Source organism: Opisthocomus hoazin, chromosome Z (genome assembly GCF_030867145.1).
Source record: "Opisthocomus hoazin isolate bOpiHoa1 chromosome Z, bOpiHoa1.hap1, whole genome shotgun sequence".
NCBI lineage: Eukaryota > Metazoa > Chordata > Aves > Opisthocomiformes > Opisthocomidae > Opisthocomus > Opisthocomus hoazin.
Genome location: NC_134454.1, coordinates 65,912,884 through 65,931,068, shown reverse-complemented (window position 1 = coordinate 65,931,068; position 18,185 = coordinate 65,912,884). Strand labels below are relative to the sequence as shown.

The window sequence follows — 18,185 nt, the reverse complement described above, 5'->3', positions numbered from 1 at the left end:
TTTATTAGTTGGTGTACAGTTTCCTTTTTTGGTTCTTGAAGACAGGGAGGTGTGTTTGTGTTTAAACATAAATGATCATTGCAACTTATTTGGTGTAAGCCAAGTAGTGATTGAGTATGTTGTGTTAATAGACTGTATCTGTGACTGTATGACAATGATAAATAACAGTTTTAACATTCAAGCATGAAGCTGAATAGCATTTTCTTATTTTGTCACTGTCTTGGTTTCGGCTGCCGCCGGCAACAAAAGTGCCACGCGGCCGCCCCTCCCCCCGCCGGCGTGCGGAGGAGAATGGAAAGAAAGAGGCAGAAATTGGTGGGTCGGGATAAGGGCAGTTTGACAGAACAGCAAACAGAGGGAAAACAGGAACAACAACGATACAAATAAGGAGAAAACACAACAACGAACCGTCCGGCCCAGACAGCCGCTCTCCTGAAACAGGACCGGCGCCGCGTCCCCCCAAGCCGCGAGTGCGTTCCCGCCGCGCCGCCCCCCCCCACCGGAACCCCGCGTGACGTCACATGGTATGGAATACCGGGCTCTGTTTGGCCAGGTGGGGTCAGCCCCCACCCCCCGGCTGTGCCCCTTCCTGGATTCCAGTGAAAATTAACCCTGTCCTGGCCAAACCCAGGACATTATCCACCCCTTATTCCATACCATCTACGTCATGCCCAGGTCCCCCATTGTCCAGTTGATCACCACCACTTCTCCTGTCTCCAGATATCATTCCCTTAGTCTATGGATCATCACTCTAAAGTGTCCGTTGAGTTCATTTAATCCATGACTTCGGGCTCCATCTGTCGTAATGGTCTTCTGTGGCAGGAGAGGTGATGTGTGGTGGTGGGCGGTCACTTGCTGCATCCGGAGCTCACGGCTGATGTATCTGGTGCGGCCCGTGCCCACAGTCTGCAGGAGATGTTGATCTTGATGAAGCTGCTGGATGCCAGTTGTTGAAAACCAGGTCCAGTCCCATCATCGCTGTGCTCTGCTAGGTTTTCATCGAAAGAGTTCATCCTTCTTTAATCTGGACAATTCTTACTATGCTACTACTGGTACAAAATATAACAATTATAACAGTGATAACAGACAGTGACAGGGTTATTTAACAACTAACTTTATACAATTTATTTATGGACTATTCTCGCCCAAAATTAAATCCCCATGAGGTACACATCGGACTTCCCCATCCTTCCGCATTACCCACCAGGTACACCCAGGTCCTTGAGCAAAAGCAATCCCGCGGACGGGCTTGCCTTTGCCCAAGGCAGGATTAACCCAAACCGTCTTCCCTAACATGTTCCGCATGTGCACTACAGGAACTTTATCCCGTTCCACGGGGCGCTGAGGTTTTGACTGGGCAGGACCAGCCTGGTTGGTGGACCCTCTGGTGTTAACCAACCAGGTGGCCTTTGCTAAATGGGTATCCCAATTTTTGAAAGTCCCACCCCCCATTGCCCTCAAAGTGGTTTTTAGCAGCCCATTGTAACGTTCGGTCTTTCCAGAGGCTGGTGCATGGTAGGGGATGTGATACACCCACTCAATACCGTGTTCTTTGGCCCAGGTGTCTATGAGGCTGTTGCGAAAGTGAGTCCCGTTGTCCGACTCGATTCTTTCGGGAGTGCCATGTCGCCACAGGACTTGTTTTTCCAGGCCCAGGATGGTATTCCGGGTGGTGGCGTGGGGCACAGGGTAGGTTTCCAGCCATCCGGTGGTGGCCTCCACCATTGTGAGCACATAGCGCTTGCCTTGGCGGGTTTGTGGCAGTGTGATGTAGTCAATCTGCCAAGCCTCCCCATATTTATATTTTAGCCATTGTCCTCCAGACCACTGAGGCTTTACCCGCTTGGCTTGCTTGATTGCAGTGCATGTCTCACATTCATGGATAACCTGTGCAATAGTGTCCATGGTCAAGTCCACCCCTCGGTCACGAGCCCATCTGTATGTCGCGTCTCTTCCTTGGGGGCCCGAGGTGTCATGGGCCCACCGAGCTATAAACAGTTCACCCTTATGTTGCCAGTCCAGATCCACCTGAGCCACTTCAATCTTAGCAGCCTGATCTACCTGGTGGTTGTTTTGATGTTCTTCAGTGGCCCGACTCTTAGGGACGTGGGCGTCCACGTGACGGACTTTTACAGCCAACTGCTCTAGCCGGGCAGCAATATCTTGCCACAATGGGGCAGCCCAGATGGGTTTGCCTCTGCGCTGCCAGTTGTTCTTCTTCCATTGCTGCAGCCACCCCCACAAGGCATTGGCCACCATCCAAGAGTCGGTGTAAAGATAGAGCACTGGCCACTTCTCTCGACTGGCAATGTCTAAAGCCAGCTGGATGGCTTTCACCTCTGCAAACTGGCTGGACTCACCTTCTCCCTCGGCAGTTTCCGCGACTTGTCGTGTAGGGCTCCATACAGCAGCCTTCCACCTCCGCTGCTTCCCCACAATGCGACAGGACCCATCCGTGAACAGGGCATACTGTTTCTTGTCTTCTGGCAGCTGGTTATACAGTGGGGCCTCTTCAGCACGTGTCACCTCCTCCTCTGGCGATGCTCCAAAATCTTTGCCTTCTGGCCAGTCCATGATGACCTCCAGAATTCCTGGGCGACTGGGGTTTCCCATTCGGGCGCGTTGTGTGATCAGTGCGACCCACTTACTCCACGTAGCATCGGTGGCATGATGCGTAGAGGGGACCCTCTCTTTGAACATCCAGCCCAGGACCGGCAATCGTGGTGCTAGGAGGAGCTGTGCTTCAGTGCCGACCACTTCTGAAGCAGCTCGAACGCCTTCATATGCTGCCAGAATCTCTTTTTCAGTGGGAGTATAGCGGGCCTCGGATCCTTTGTATCCCTGGCTCCAAAACCCCAGGGGTCGACCTCGAGTCTCCCCTGGTGCCTTCTGCCAGAGACTCCAGGTTGGGCCATTCTCCCCGGCTGCGGTGTAGAGCACGTTTTTAACATCTTGCCCTGACCGGACTGGACCAAGGGCTACGGCATGAACTATCTCCCGTTTAATCTGTTCAAATGCCTGTCGTTGCTCAGGGCCCCATTCAAAATCATTCTTCTTCCGGGTCGCGTGGTACAGAGGACTTACAATCTGGCTGTAATTTGGGATGTGCATCCTCCAAAAACCCACAACACCCAGGAAGGCCTGTGCTTCCTTTTTGCTGGTTGGTGGAGACATAGCTGCTATTTTGTTGATGACATCCATTGGGATTTGACGGCGCCCATCCTGCCATTTTATTCCCAGAAACTGGATCTCTTGCGCAGGTCCCTTTACTTCGCTTAATGGCGAAACCGGCTTTCAGAAGGATCTGAACTATTTTCTCCCCTTTCTCAAAAACCTCCTCCGCTGTGTCACCCCATACAATGATGTCATCGATGTACTGCAGATGTTCTGGAGCTTCACCCTTTTCCAGTGCAGTCTAGATTAGTCCATGGCAAATGGTGGGACTGTGTTTCCACCCCTGGGGCAGTCGATTCCAGGTGTACTGGATGCCCCTCCAGGTGAAAGCAAACTGTGGCCTGCACTCTGCTGCCAAAGGGATGGAGAAGAATGCATTAGCGATGTCAGTTGTAGCATACCACTTGGCTGCCTTTGACTCCAGCTGATATTGAAGTTCTAGCATGTCTGGCACGGCAGCACTCAGTGGCGGTGTGACTTCATTCAGGCCACGGTAGTCTATTGTCAGTCTCCACTCTCCAGTAGATTTTCTCACTGGCCATATGGGACTATTAAAGGGTGATCGAGTTTTGGTGATCACTCCTTGACTCTCCAGCTGGCGGATCAGCTGATGAATGGGGAGAAGGGAGTCTTGGTTGGTACGATACTGCTGCTGGTGCACCATTGTGGTTGTGATGTGTACCTGTTGTTCTTCAACCCTCAGCAACCCCACAACGGAAGGATCCTCCGAGAGACCAGGCAAAATGGGCAGCTGTTTAATTTCTTCCGTCTCCACAGCAGCTATGCCAAAAGCCCACCGATACCCCTTTGGGTCCTTGAAATACCCTCTTCTAAGATAGTCTATCCCAAGGATGCACGGAGCCTCGGGGCCAGTTACGATGGGGTGCTTCTGCCACTCCTGCCCAGTGAGGCTCACTTCAGCCTCCAATACACTCAGCTCTTGGGACCCCCCTGTCACTCCCGAAATGCAAATGGACTCTGACCCTTTGAACTCTGATGGCATTAAAGTACACTGTGCACCAGTGTCCACTAGAGCTTTATACTCTTGTGGATCTGACGTGCCAGGCCACCGAATCCACACCGTCCAATAAACGCGGTTGTCCCTTTCCTCCACCTGGCTGGAGGCAGGGCCCCTCTAATCCTGGTCAGAGAATTTGCTGCTCACCTGCTGTAAAAATGACTTGGAGGTCCCCTCCAGAGGATCGGAATCAAGGTCAAACTGTCTACCTGGTCTGGAGAGCTGGCTGCTGGAAACTGGAGCGGCACTTTTCCTAACAGAATCCCCTTTGGTGATTGTTTTACCTCGCAACTCACGTACTCGGGCCTCTAGACTTGAGGTGGGTTTTCCATCCCACTTCCTCATGTCCTCTCCGTGGTCACGCAGGTAAAACCACAGGGTGCCCCGGGGTGTGTAGCCTTTGTATTCCCTCTCCTGAGCAGAGAAACGCCTGCCCCTAATAGCTGAGACACTGGCCCGTACAGGTGGGGAGTAGGACATGTTCCCTTTGATTTGCCGCACCTCCCGGGCCAGTTTCTCCACAGCTGAGACAAGGGAGGAAGAGAGACTTTCTTCATATTGCCGGAGTCTGACAGCCACCTCGTCCACTGTTGGTGCCTCCTTACCTTTCCAGTTTACAACTGCCAGTGAGTTGGCATATGAGGAGGGTGCGCTCCGCACAAACTTCCTCCACATAGATGCTGTGCACTGGACTTCATCTGGGTCTGTGGGTACCTGCTCATCGTCTGGTTCATAGTAAACCAGCTCCCGCACAGCTAATTCCCTCAAGTACTGAATACCCCTTTCCATATTGGTCCACTTGCCAGGATAGCATACAAAATCGTCACTGAAGGGGTACCTCTCCCTCACCCGTGACAGAAGTCTCCTCCAGAGGCTGAGGACTTGTTCCTTTTTCCCAATGGCCTTGTCAATGCCCCCCCATCCCTGGCCAGGGATCCCAGCTGCTTGGCTTCCTTGCCCTCTAACTCCAAGCTGCTGGCCCCGTTATCCCAGCACCGCAGCAGCCAGGTGGCAATGTGCTCGCCTGGGTGGCGGCTGAAATCTTTCCGCATGTCTCGCAGCTCGCCCAGGGACAGGGACCGGGTGATGATCTCTGTCTCTATCTCCCGTGATGACCCTGGCTCATCGTCATCCCTCCCGGAGCGATCTGCTCTCTTTGCGTCTTTCTTTAGTTTTACAGGGGCGACTGCTACCTGCACAGGTTGGTCATTGGGCTCAGCCGCGCTGCCTGCAGCTGGAGCTGGGGCTGGAGCAGCTGCTGTGCCCGCCGGGGAAACCGAGGCAGACCCTGCAGCTGTGGCAGCGGCGGTGCCAGTCTGACGGGCTGTGACTGCCTGCTGGGCTGGAGGGGCTGCAGGGCCGGCTGGGGGGGCAGCGCCAGTTGCAGCGCCTGCCGCTTCGCTTCCCCCCCTTTCCCCTTTAAGGCACTGAACAGTGTTGAACAGGGCTCGGTAGGCGTGGGCCAGACCCCAGCACATTGTGGTGATCTGTGTCTCTCTGGAGTTCCCAGGGTGGCAGCACACTTTTTTCAGATATTTTACCAGATTGTCCGGATTCTGTATTTGTTCAGGGGTGAGTTTAAAACACACCGCAGGTGCCCACTGCTCTAGACACCTGCCCATGCTGTCCCACACACCCAGCCACTCACAGCTATCCAGCCCCGGGGCAGGTCTCTGCACGATGTTCTTAACGACTTGCTTAACCCTAAACAAAACCCAGAACCCGTTCAGGAGGCATAACAAAAGGAGAGTGCTGCCCTGAGCATCCCACGGGTACTCGAAATTCTCAAAAGCAGTTAGGACCAGCCTGAGGGAGAGAGGGGGGGCGAAAGAGTGGGGGAAGGTATCCCCTTCGGCTTTCCCCACAGACTGGGTTTGATTATTAACAAAATCTAAGACATAGGATCCGAGGTACGGAAATGACCGCAGTGCCGCGTGCAAATACAAGACTAATTTCATGCACAGTGATGTTATCATATCATAAGTCGATATCGTACAGTACAGCAAAATCATCATCCTGATCTTTTTTCCCGAGGTAACAAACAGCACGGCGGCAAACACATACAGGAAGTAAGGATTTACGTAGCAGAGATATTTGATCAAAGCCAGAAACATTTTTACCGGCGACTTTAACTAGTACAGTAAACGCGTATAATAAATTTTAACAAAATCTATAAAAGCAGTTTTAACACCCGCTACTCAGCCCTGTCGTTATCCCCGCTCCACGTCTGGGCGCCAATTTAATGTTTTGGTTTCGGCTGCCGCCGGCAACAAAAGCGCCACGCGGCCGCCCCTCCCCCCGCCGGCGTGCGGAGGAGAATGGAAAGAAAGAGGCAGAAACTGGTGGGTCGGGATAAGGGCAGTTTAACAGAACAGCAAACAGAGGGAAAACAGGAACAACAACGATACAAATAAGGAGAAAACACAGCAACGAATCGTACAACCCAGACAGCCGCTCTCCCGAAACCGGACCGGCGCTGCGCCCGCCCCAAGCCGCGAGTGCCTTCCCGCCGCACCGCCCCCCCCCCTACGGAACCCAGCGTGACGGCACATGGTATGGAATACCGGGCTCTGTTTGGCCAGGTGGGGTCAGCCCCCACCGCCCGGCTGTGCCCCTTCCTGGATTCCGGTGAAAATTAACCCTGTCCTGGCCAAACCCAGGACAGTCACTTTTGCCCTGAATATTTGCTCTTCTCTGTAAGCAACAGTTCAGAATTGTTCGTAGGACAAGGTGGCCAAAATCTACAACTTTCATGGATTTGTTGGAGGAGGAGGAGAAAATCTAATGTAAAGCATATCATGTTTATCACTAGATAGGGGATGTTACTGCCTTTGCATGCTTTGCTTTGCAGTAGTGAGAAGAGATTTGACTCGAACAAAGATATTTGTATGAAATGGCTGCAGAGACCTCTATTGTGTTTCTCCCTCATCTTCTGAAGATAGCAGTCTCTACCTTCATTCAAGAATGTGCCTGCTAAACTGGTGTAACATCGTGATTGACTGTTCACTTGGTTCAGTTTCGTTTCTCGAATAGCACTTATTTGACTTTCTTGTTAATGCTCTTAAGACCCTGCATAGATCTTCCTCTTTCAGCACAGATGTCTTTCATGAGTCTTTAGATTTTGGTTTCTGTTGCTTGCTATTTGCTCTGCCAGTAATGCCAACTTTGTTGCTCTGCTGTTTGTCTTCTTTGTTTTTTACATTCTCTTTAAGCTCACAGCAAACCCCTTTTCTTACTGAGATTGCAGCTGGGGACTTGCTTTTTGGGATCTTAAAATAGAATTAGGACAAAGCAACCACCTTTTTTTGTGAGTGCATTTTCTTTTCTTCCCTTCATTTCCCATGTATTCGTTTGTATGTGCTTAGGACTGGTGTCTTGTTAATAGTTTCTGTGACACCTTATGCTCCTTGCTTTGTTTCAACAGTGAGAATGGAACACTCCACTTAGTTCTTTGGCACTGCTGCAAAAGATACTAGTGTGTGCTTTTTGGTTGCCTGTTTCCCCCTTAAGACACCTTCGTTTTTTTCAGTATCATTTCTCTCTGATGTGGAGTGTATCTGACAAATCAATACCAGGCTCTTCGCATGCCGAACCCTGTAATGCTAGTTAGGTTTATAGATATGTGAAGCATGTGTTCCTGTCTTCAGGCTCTAAGGAGATTCAGGCAGAAGATTCAGACACTTTTAAATTGATGTGTTTCTGCTAAGGAGCTATTCTAGAAAAAAGATTGTATTTAAAGTACCTGTTTTTCATGTGTATTCTCTCTAGCATCACTGAGGAAATGCAGTAATCAACAAGAATCCTGTTAGATATTAATTCTTGCCTTTTTCACCTTCAAAATGCCCCACTGTTCTTTGTTCAAGTACTGTAATGGTTATCTGTGTTCAACAGGATGCAGTTAGGGAGAAGAGGGCAGTGCTGTAACTAGCAGTGCTAATGGGAGTGTATCTGGCATACTAGTTTGTTAAACTGCCAAGCAGTTTGAGCAGACCTGTTAGTTACACATTTTTGTAATGCAAAATTGAACATCTATGGCTGTCCTGCAAGAATGGGATATATAAGGTTACCTCAGATGAATTTTTCCTTTGCCAGCAGTTTCTGTTGCTGGACAGATTAACTGGTGCAACATTTCTGACCTTTGATTTCTGTTCTCTTTGGGAGATAGCTTTCAAGGGTTTGTTTTCTTACTGTTTAAAATTGAAGCTACACATGTACATTGTTTTTTATTGACTTGCTTTCTGGCCTTGGCTATAAGGATTGCCAGATGTACCATAACGTGATGTTCTTTCTCAAATAACTGACAACACATTACTTTTTTTCTTTTTAAAGAATTCTATAACTAGATAGGTATCTTATTTATTATGCTTTGTATGTGCTGTGAGATCGCTCTCTACAGAAAGGGTTTTTCTGGTTAGCCTTGTAGAGCTTAGCACAGAGCCTAGTTAAGTATTGCATTGAAGATACAAATTTAAGACAGTGGAGATCAGCAAGAAATGGACAAATTATTAGTTTAAAAAAAGCTAACCCAACCAATCCCCCCCAACCGCAGTAAACCCCAAAACATTTTACATTTGCTTGAATCTAAAGCTGAGAGGGAAGAACTGTGTTTTAGAATTTGTACCTTGGTCTTGCCTCCACGCCTGGCACACTGAATTACCTACTCTCTGAAGATCTTGGTCTGCTTTACAGTAAGAAGTGATTTAAAATTGGAGTGCTTTCAAGTCATGGAGACTACGATGAGAAAAGATAATACATTGTTAGCTCTCATGCAGGTGTAAGGCTTGCATATATTTTTCTCTTATGCCTTATTGTCAGAATGGTAAGTTCCAAGCTTCTGAACCTCCGCTAAAGTTGTCCATCTCTGCCTAAATTAATCCTTTTAGTTCTATTGTCAATCTATTACATTCTTGCATGTCACCTTGAGTAATTTGGTTTTTCCACAGTGTATATCATTTAAGTGTTGGCAAGTTTTCAGTGTCATTTGATGCAAGCAGAGTATGTTTTGCTGTCTTTTTTCTTTTTAATTTAAATAAATCTTGTGATGGTTTTAATTTTTCCTTCTAGCTTCATGAAATTTTTTTGGAAACAGAATGCATGCAAACTCCCTCCCTCCCTACATATCCCAGGTACCTGTTCCTGCGTGTGTAAACCAAATTGGTTCAATACCTTAAATGAAGCTTTATGGGGAAAGGGCTCCCAGTGCCTGTAAAGGCAGTACTCTTTTTCATAGTGGTGAAAAGCTGATTAATGAGCTGCAGCTCTAATACTGAAAACTTAAAACTAATTTACCTTTTCAGTCTCCCTACATCTTACAGTTTTCCTCCTTCCCAGTGTCTTGTTATCATTGAAACGGGGTTAGCATGTCATTATCTCTTTCGTAAGCTGAGGCAGAGAGAAATTTATTTGTTCAAGACTGCAAGGCTTCTGGTGACCTTGAATTTCCTGGTTGTCTCTCGTTAACCGTGAACTCATAACCTTAGAACAGGCCATTTTGTTTAGTATCAGCTATAACATAGTATAGAAATATCAAAGTTTTATAATACAGTTCAAGAACTTACCGTGCTAAGTAGATCACTGTAATACCTGGACAGACCTTATCTAAGCACCAATCGCTGGCACAGGCTGCCCAGAGAAGCTGTGGATGCCCCACATCTGGAAGTGTTCAAGGCCAGGCTGGACAGGGCTCTGAGCAACCTGGTCTGGTGGAACGTGTCCCTGTCCAAGGCAGGGGGGTTGGGATTATATGATCTATGAGGTCCCTTCCAACCCAAACCATTCTGTGATATGATTCTAGGAAGTAGATAAGTATACTGATCAAGAGCTCTGTTTCCACTCTGAAGGGTACATATGTGGTGGGTTTTTTTTTTGAGAACTACGAACTCCTTCGTGAAGAAAGACAGTGGAAGAACTGAGGCTCAAACTTCAGAATATATGCTTTTTTCACATTTATTTACCTTATCTTTACATATGATTCAGTATGATTAGAAGGATATTTGGATCTTTATGTATTTATTTTATGCATATATATAAAAACAAAAATGCTGTGTCACCCTGATCTGTTCTGGTCACTATCATCAACAGAGCCAGCAATTCTGTTTTGGTATGGGGAAGAAAAAAGGTGAGCTAGTTTGTGTTTACCAATCTTCTTTTGCCTGTTTCTCAGAGGTGCCTCTAACACACTTGGATGATAGGGAAAAGGGACTTGATTCTTGACCTGTTATTTGAAATTGAGACTTCAGGTACAGGTGTACAGCACTGTGTTATGCTGTGTTCTGCCGGATGCAGCGCAGCACCGTGGCCCCTCACTGACTCTGTGGCATTGCGCTCCAAGCACAGTTGGTTAGGTAATTGAGCAGCAACAGCAGCATCTCATACGAGAGAGGTAGATCACAGTGTGTACAAATGTGCAAGAGAAGTTCTTAACAGTGACCAGCAGGCCTTGGCCATGAGCTTTGCTGCAGCTTTTGCTAGATGCAAATACTAGGATGCTCAGGCTGGACTGTAGGGCATTGAAAGATGTGGCAGGGACTTTTGGGTGCCAGTAAATCTTGAGGAGATAGCACAGGGCTAATCTTGGAGGAGGAAGCATGCGTAAAGGTCGTGGTTTAGGGATACGTGAAGAGGTGTTCTTCAGTATGACACTTAACATATAAGTGTCAAAATAGACCTGCTGGCATGAGGATTTGTGCAGCTCAATGTGGATGGAGTTGTTGCTGTGATTTTTTTTTTTTTGTTCCGTGCTAAACGCTTACAAAGCTGTCGGAGCCAGCTGTGGTGCTCATCTCCTCTGTATGGAATTACTGCCATTGTTGCTTCTGATCTTGGTCTGGCAGCTCATAAAAACAGAGAAGAAAAAAAAGAGAGGGCAGTGGCCACTTCAGTCTCAAGGTAGAAATTTCTTCAGATAAGACTGCATGCTCGTGTCACTTGACATTCTCACTTGCTCGTCTCTTGGTATTGCTGTTTTCATGAGAATGACCATGCTGCTAATGGCAGCTGCTCTTACATGGAAACTGCTCGTGATACCAAGCCTATGTGTTTCTGAATTAGCTACCAGCCTATGTAGCCAAAAACATGTTTTGTCATCACAATTGCTTTCAGGCTTCTGTGCATTCAGAAATAAACTACGTAACATGTTCAATACCTGAACCCCTTATCTCTGTGTTTTGTTGTGTGTGGGTTTTTTTTTTCTTCTTTTGTTTAGAGATGTCTGTTTTCTACAAGGTTGTTTCTTGGACTACTCACCTGGGAAATGAAATAAGTCTCGGAGTCTTACTGCTTCCTGACCAGTTTTCTGCATACCATCTACATAAAATACTTTGCCATAGGTGGGAATTATTTAGTATCCTTGTGTTTTTCCTTCAGCTGTCCTTGCTGATATGAATCATGTTGGCCTTTACAAGGAGCTGTTTTCTGACTATTGCTTTATTATGTGAACTGATAATTGCAAATTACATATTCCTTTGGAAACAACATTAACCCTGCAGGGGTATCATGGATCCGCTGCGTGTGCTTTGCTAGTAGTAACTGCAGTGCCTGTGAATGCATAGTCTTTTCAGTGTGTAGATCCTCTCCCCCCCCCCCCCCTTTTTTTTTTTTTTCTTTTTAAAAGGAAAGATGGCTCTGCCTTTGAGACACTGACTCTGATCCTGGCCTTTTCTTTTTCTGGAGTATGTACAGCTGATGTTTCCAGAAGGCTTTTTTTTTTTTTTTTTTTATCCACTAGAATGTGATACTAAGGGGCATAAGGTTATGAAGTAGCGAAAAACCTGTATGCATACAGTGTAATATCTCTATATATTTCAAATGCTGTATATTGAATTCTTCCATAGTGAAAGAACAGGCTTCTCTTTATTCTTGTCTTTGTTCTGATCTCTAATTCCAGTTATGGGTTTTTTTTTCTCTTTGTATATAAACATGTCCTAGTGATAAACTTTCATTCCTGCTTAGGTTTGCCTACCAGGCTTTGCTGCCCATTCCATCATAATGAGCTTTAGCAGCGGAGTGGTGTATGGAGTTTCCAGGTCTCGCTGTTCTTGTCAGTGATCCACATCACAGCAGAGCTCTGAGTTCATAAGAAAGGCTGACACTAGACTGGCTATGACCCGGCTACTTCCACAGGAGCTGTGTTTAACCTGGGGCATTTCAGTATTGGTGTTTACGGAATAGAACCATGCGCGGTTGTACAGGTATGGTAGAGAGAGTAGTGAACTGCAGCCTCAGGGCAGGAATGAACTTGTGGGAGGGCTGGGGAGAGGAGCTCCTAAATTTGGTTGCTGCTGAAGTCTGCGTGGTGGGAAGCCGTGACATGACTCACATCTAGACTTGTCCAGGCAAGCAGGTAAAGCCTCTGGTACCAAGTGACTAGCAGCACAAAAGTGAGTGTATTTCTGCTTAAAAATAGAACTGAAATACCATGTGTTGTTTGGACAGGGGATAAGGAATGTGGTAGCTGTCTTGAGTTTTACTACCTGTTAGTATCAAAACTACTATGTGTTCTCTGCAATCCAGCAGTATATCGTGTATCTGCTGATGTTAACCCTGCTAAAAAGACACTATTGCATCAACTCATCTGATTATTTTGTGCTAATCAAATTAATCGTTAATGTATTCTGATTTAGAGTGGCGTACTGGTGTACCAGCATGGCTGATACAGTTGGAGGCACAGCCCACATAAGCATTTTAATAGTCTGAAGACTCTTTCTTTTGTTATCAGAATAATTACTTCAATTTAGGTATGCATTTGTGCTTCTGAAATGGTAACTGTGCTGTATTGGGATTTTTCCAGATGTAAACTGTCTGTCACAGCTCTTAACTGCTCCTGAAATGCATTCTGAAGGGGAGACAGGAAGGAAAAAAAAATACCAGTAACAGAGGAGAATTGCTAGCTTCATTTGGCACAGGATCTCCTGTTACATGGGTTAATAACCTGAGTAAGTGAGAACGTAGGGCCTCTGAAGATTAGCACTCTTGCTAGCCAACATCAAGATTAAGTTGACCCTACCATGGTTTCAGGCTGTGATAGAAAGGAGACCTTTTTCAAGCATCCATTTGTTAACCGTATTAAAATTTATGTTAAATGATAATGGAAAGGGTGTTAAGAAATTAAAAAAAAAAAACAATGAAAGGTTTTAAGAGTATCTCCAGAAAGGAGAAGTGATAAGGTTACCTAGCCCTAGTACTAACTGCTAATTTTAGTCAGTTACACTAGTAGTTTAAGAGTTATCAAAAGACGTTACCATCATCAGAAAAGCTTTCTGTGACTGTAACCAAATGTTTATGCAAGAGTTGGATAACTTTTTCTGTAATGCTGATTCTATTAGTTAAGGTTAGTTTGCACACTATGTTTGATTGTGATGTAATCTTCCCAAAGTGGCTGTAATCTTTATTTCCACCATATCTTTCTGAGTTACAGAGCTGGCTTGCTGTGCATGGTGTCTTGCTGAGAGTGGAAGCCTTTTTGTTAAGGAGGGGTAGAAACTACTTTTTGAAAAGCAAAGTCTTGAGATCTTGTGAAAGATTTGCCAAGTTGAGTAGTATTGTGTTTTCAGTTAAGGAACTCTGTTGGATGTCTTTTCAGAAGTATGCGTCAGTCTATCTTGCATTTGTAAAATACTCTGATTTTTTTTCAGAGAAGACTACTAGAAGGAATTGTCTATTGGTTCTCAAAGTAAGAAAGGGAAGCAGTCTCATGATTTTTCGTCCTCTGCCTCAAGTGATTTGAAGCAGGCTCTTGACCCATATATTCTCCCCATCAGATGTAGACCTTAAATAGCAGACTGTAGAGTTCATATGTGCTACAGCAATGAGGGGCTCTACAAATTGGAATGTTTGTGGAGAGATTGAGACAGAATATTTAAAGTGTCTTGGGGAAGAAACTAAATGTAGGTCTTCTGTCTCCTTGGATATTCAGCTGATAGAGGATTCTGAACGAGTATCTCTCATATCCTGGAAAAATTATAAACTGTTGTGCTGTGTGAGATGCAGACAGCATTGGATAAATACCTTTTGTCTTCTTTTCTTCCTGATTTTAATAACGGTGCTCATGTTCCATGTTAACTAAAAGTTTGCTGTCCTCCGTACATACTTTAAAAATGGTGAAGAGAGCACAAAGCCAGAAAAGGAACTCTTCAGGTTGATTTAAGTGCTTTGAACAGAAACAGCACTGTATTTTAATACTAGCCTAAAAAAATGCAGTTACAGGCAAACCAAGATGTACTCCAGTTTTGACTGGTTGGCACAATTATTCAGATGACTTAGTGTTTTGAGACTTCTTGTTGCTCTGCCTTGGTGTTTTTTGTGTGTATGTTAGTAGAAAATGCTCACATTGATTTCTAGCAGAAGCAGTGGTGTGAAGTGTTCCTGTTCATCTGGTTATCACCTGTTAAAGTATAAGTAGTTGTTAAGATTTTATGGCACTGGTGGAAAAATTGGAAGGTTTTTTCTGGTATGTTTTGTTCTTTATTCTCATGTATTTTAATACTAGTTTTCATGTGTGTTCTCCGTTCCCCCTAAGACTTCTAACAAACTGCTTAAACCATCCTTGTTTCCTGTCTTGATAGTACTTCTGTACTATTCTATAAAAGTATCACTGGCAAAAACAAAGCATCTGAATCATCAGTTCTGTGATTTGATAGTCTTTTGTGATCTGAGAAATAGACAATATGTTCAAGGTGACTGTTATTCCACATTCTATGCAAGTAAACATGCATATTTAGTCACAGGCCAGATTAATTTTTATTGAACACGTATCATTACATTTAGTAAAATGAGTATATTGGAAGAAGTGTTCAAGTAGTTCAGTAGCAGAATGTTTGACTTTCAGTGCTGGCCGTAGTTTTTATACATCTATGTAAATTAAGGTAATTTATTTTTACGTATTTTTCTGCAAAAGCTGTTAATGAAGAATTTAAATGCTAAAGACTCCATATTTCGATCTGTGCATCTGAAGTTAGCTTTTAAAAATGGGCTCTTGAGGAAGGGAAGGCATTAAAGCTTTTCATAGGCAGTGAAAAACCTGAGCTCCGAAGTACTTGGCTATGTATGTTGAAATCAGCAGAGCTGTGTGCGTAGTTTTGCATGTGTTTAGTTGTCTTGCATAACTGTGGTCTTTCTGCATATATTTATTCTCCAAAAGAGTTAACAAATAAATACATTTTTGACATGGCTCTTTCTCCATGGGCTGGCTCAGGGCATTCCACAGGTTGAGTACAGTTCTGTAAATTTAATTTCAGAAAGCCATTTAAATGTCAGTAAGCAGGCTAAGATGAGATATTGACATGATTTATTCCTAAAGGTCTGTTGCTATAAGCCAGTGCGTGAGGTAAAGTTGTACGCAGCAAGCACGATGGAGGAGCGCTTTATGGTTGTTGCCGAAGTCACCGTAATAGTTCTGGCTGGACGCTGAGCATGCAGATATGATTCAGTCAAACCTGTGGTCTGTCAGTATCTGTCTTATCCCCTTTTCTTGATTTTCGTTTCCTTACTGTTGCTCAGCAAAACCAGTAATGCTCTCCTGTCCACCTGCACTTCTATTAGTACATTGGCATGAACTACAGCTAGTGGTTTATGGAGAGTGTAGTAATGAATTTCTGGAAACTGATGACAGAAAAAGCAAAGCGTTTCTTGACTGGCAACCTGCCTAGCCAGTGTTCTGACTGATTCACTGCTTGGTTCTTGCTGCTTCTTTGCTTAGTGGCTTGCAACATTCTTGCTCTTTTTTTTTTTTCTTTTTTTTTTTCTGCTAGATACAGCTGTTTATTCATATGGAAAAATGTATCTCCTGGAGGCAGTCTTTTGTGGCATCCTATATATTTTTCCAGCAACCTCCTTCGCTTTACAAAGTTTCCAGGTGATGGTGATGGGCCTTTTTCCTGTGCTGGAAAGGACTGAGACCACCAGTCAAATTCCAGCAAGGCTTCTGAGCACAAAGAAACAGATTATTGAAGTTATTAGACATTTTGTTATTGTTATTTGCATAGTAAGGTATGAAAGTTTTATAATGCCGGAATTTTGGTAAGGTCAGATAATGATTTGCGTTTAGGCTGAATTTCGAAACATAATGGAGAGTTCATTGTGAGGGGTGTTTATTTTTGATAAAAGTAATGTTTGTGAGGTTAATGAGCATGTTAATTCTTGTGGTTGCCCCAGAGTTTCTAGAAATGATGGAGTAGATGCTTAATCTCCAGTCCTGTTTGTGACAACTTGAATTATCTCCTGAAAATTCAGGTGCCATATTTGGTAGAATTCATACAGAAAATTAACTTCGAAGTTTTCCTGATTTTGAAAACAAACAGGGCAAGTGCTACTGTTTCAGATGGTTAAAACATTGCAAGGCTATTTAATTGAAAGTATGTATTTAGGCTGTGAAGAAGTAGGGAATAAATTAAATCCATTTCCAGAAAAGCTGTTCATCCTAATACCTTAATTCAGAATATTTCTTCGAAGTGCTAGAGCTGCACCTCTTCAATATGACTTTTAAATGTCTGAAGAGTATCCAGATAATTTCAGTAAAGTGGGAAGTGTTAATATGGAAGGGAAATAAAAGTTCTTCAGTAATCTGATCTGCTGAAAGCCTGAGGGGCAGGAAGACCGGCAAAGGAAATGGAAATCTATGGTATGCTTTCCTTTCATTGTAGGAAAAGGAGGTATGAATACTATGTTTTTCCTTTGTAAATTTTCATATTATACAGTGTAGTTGTTCAAAATACATGTTTTTTCTCAAACTTTGTATTTGTTTCTAGTTTGAGATTTTTTTGGTACTTAAGCAGTTTGAATATGTGAATGTGATTAGTTTTTTTCTTCAGCAGCTCAATCCATGTAGGAAAAGTTTAGGGACAGCCTGGTGCCTGTTGTAGATGTTGTTTGATACCAATTTTAATCAGGGAGAGGGAACCACAAGAAACAGCAAGAACAGACAACCAAATGGTGCACTGTTCGAAGCCTAGGAGGCAGTCCTCCTTTTGCAGCTGCAGCAAATCCAGGGCATTTTAAGACTGTCTGCAGTGAGGTATTATCTTAAATAATTCTGCGCATGTGATGAAGACTATTATGCTTCTATTTTTTTCAGTCAAATGCACTTTCACATTTCTCTTTGTAAGAGCAAATGCTGATACTTTACATCTGTGAGCTTGCTATTTCTCAAGTTGTCTCAGGAAAAGGTATTAATCTCTGCTAGGTAAAAATCTCTAAAATGCAAGGTCATTGATAGTCTGTTGAAGCTCTGGATGGAGAATGTGAATCTTAGAAGTTGTATTTTATTAGAGGAGATGCCGGTGTTTGGGTTATTGTAAATCCAGCTGGGTGGGATGGCTAGTGGGTTGGGTTCTTTTCTGTGTAACTTCTTATATTGATACAGAAAATGTAAGATAAACCAGGATGTGCGTGTATGTGGGAAGAGTGGAATGAATGTTTTTTCAATTTTATTGTGTGTGTCTAGAAATGAAGTAGGCATGTGTACGTGTATTTGTACTTATAGTAGACAAGCATCATTAAATGTGTATGAATAATAGGTATATAAAAGCCTCATGAGCCTGCTTCTAGCAAAAACGTCACTTTCTTTCTGATATTTATATGGCGATATTATTCAAATTGATTTAATAAAGATTTTGCAAAGTTAGTGAAAATACAGTTCAGTTAAATACTCTTCCTCTCCCTTCCCCAACATCCTCCATTCCATCCCCTCCACAATCCATTTCCCCCCTTCTCTCTCTGATTCCTTGCCTTTCACCATTCGCTGTCAGGAAGGGACGCCTCAGAAGAGTCATTTCACCTCAGCACGCCACCGTCAGAGACTAGTGGAACCAGCAGCTACAAAAGTGAGTGCCTTTATCGAAGGACCATTTTTAAAATGGGATGTTGTGTCAGCAGAGTATTTGTTATGAAAGAGAAGCTCTTCTTTATGCTTGGTGGGAGAGTTAGTTACTATTACTCATTTGTAAGTGATATAATCCCTGTCTCTAAAGGTGAACTTCAGCCCTGGAGGGATTCATAT

General features: G+C 44.4%; 1 protein-coding gene across 3 annotated transcripts in view; it reads left to right on the top strand.

Moving 5' to 3' along the window:
* MAST4 (microtubule associated serine/threonine kinase family member 4) overlaps window positions 1-18,185 on the top strand; it is a 300,471-nt gene that overhangs the window by 109,009 nt on the left and 173,277 nt on the right. For 2 of the 3 annotated variants that reach the window (XM_075447097.1, XM_075447098.1), the window contains exon 4: window positions 17,935-18,009. The exons of the other annotated variant lie outside the window; for it this stretch is intronic. In XM_075447097.1, coding sequence (XP_075303212.1) covers window positions 17,935-18,009 — 75 coding nt within the window. The remainder of the gene's footprint in view (window positions 1-17,934; window positions 18,010-18,185) is intronic. 3 annotated transcript variants of the gene reach the window in all.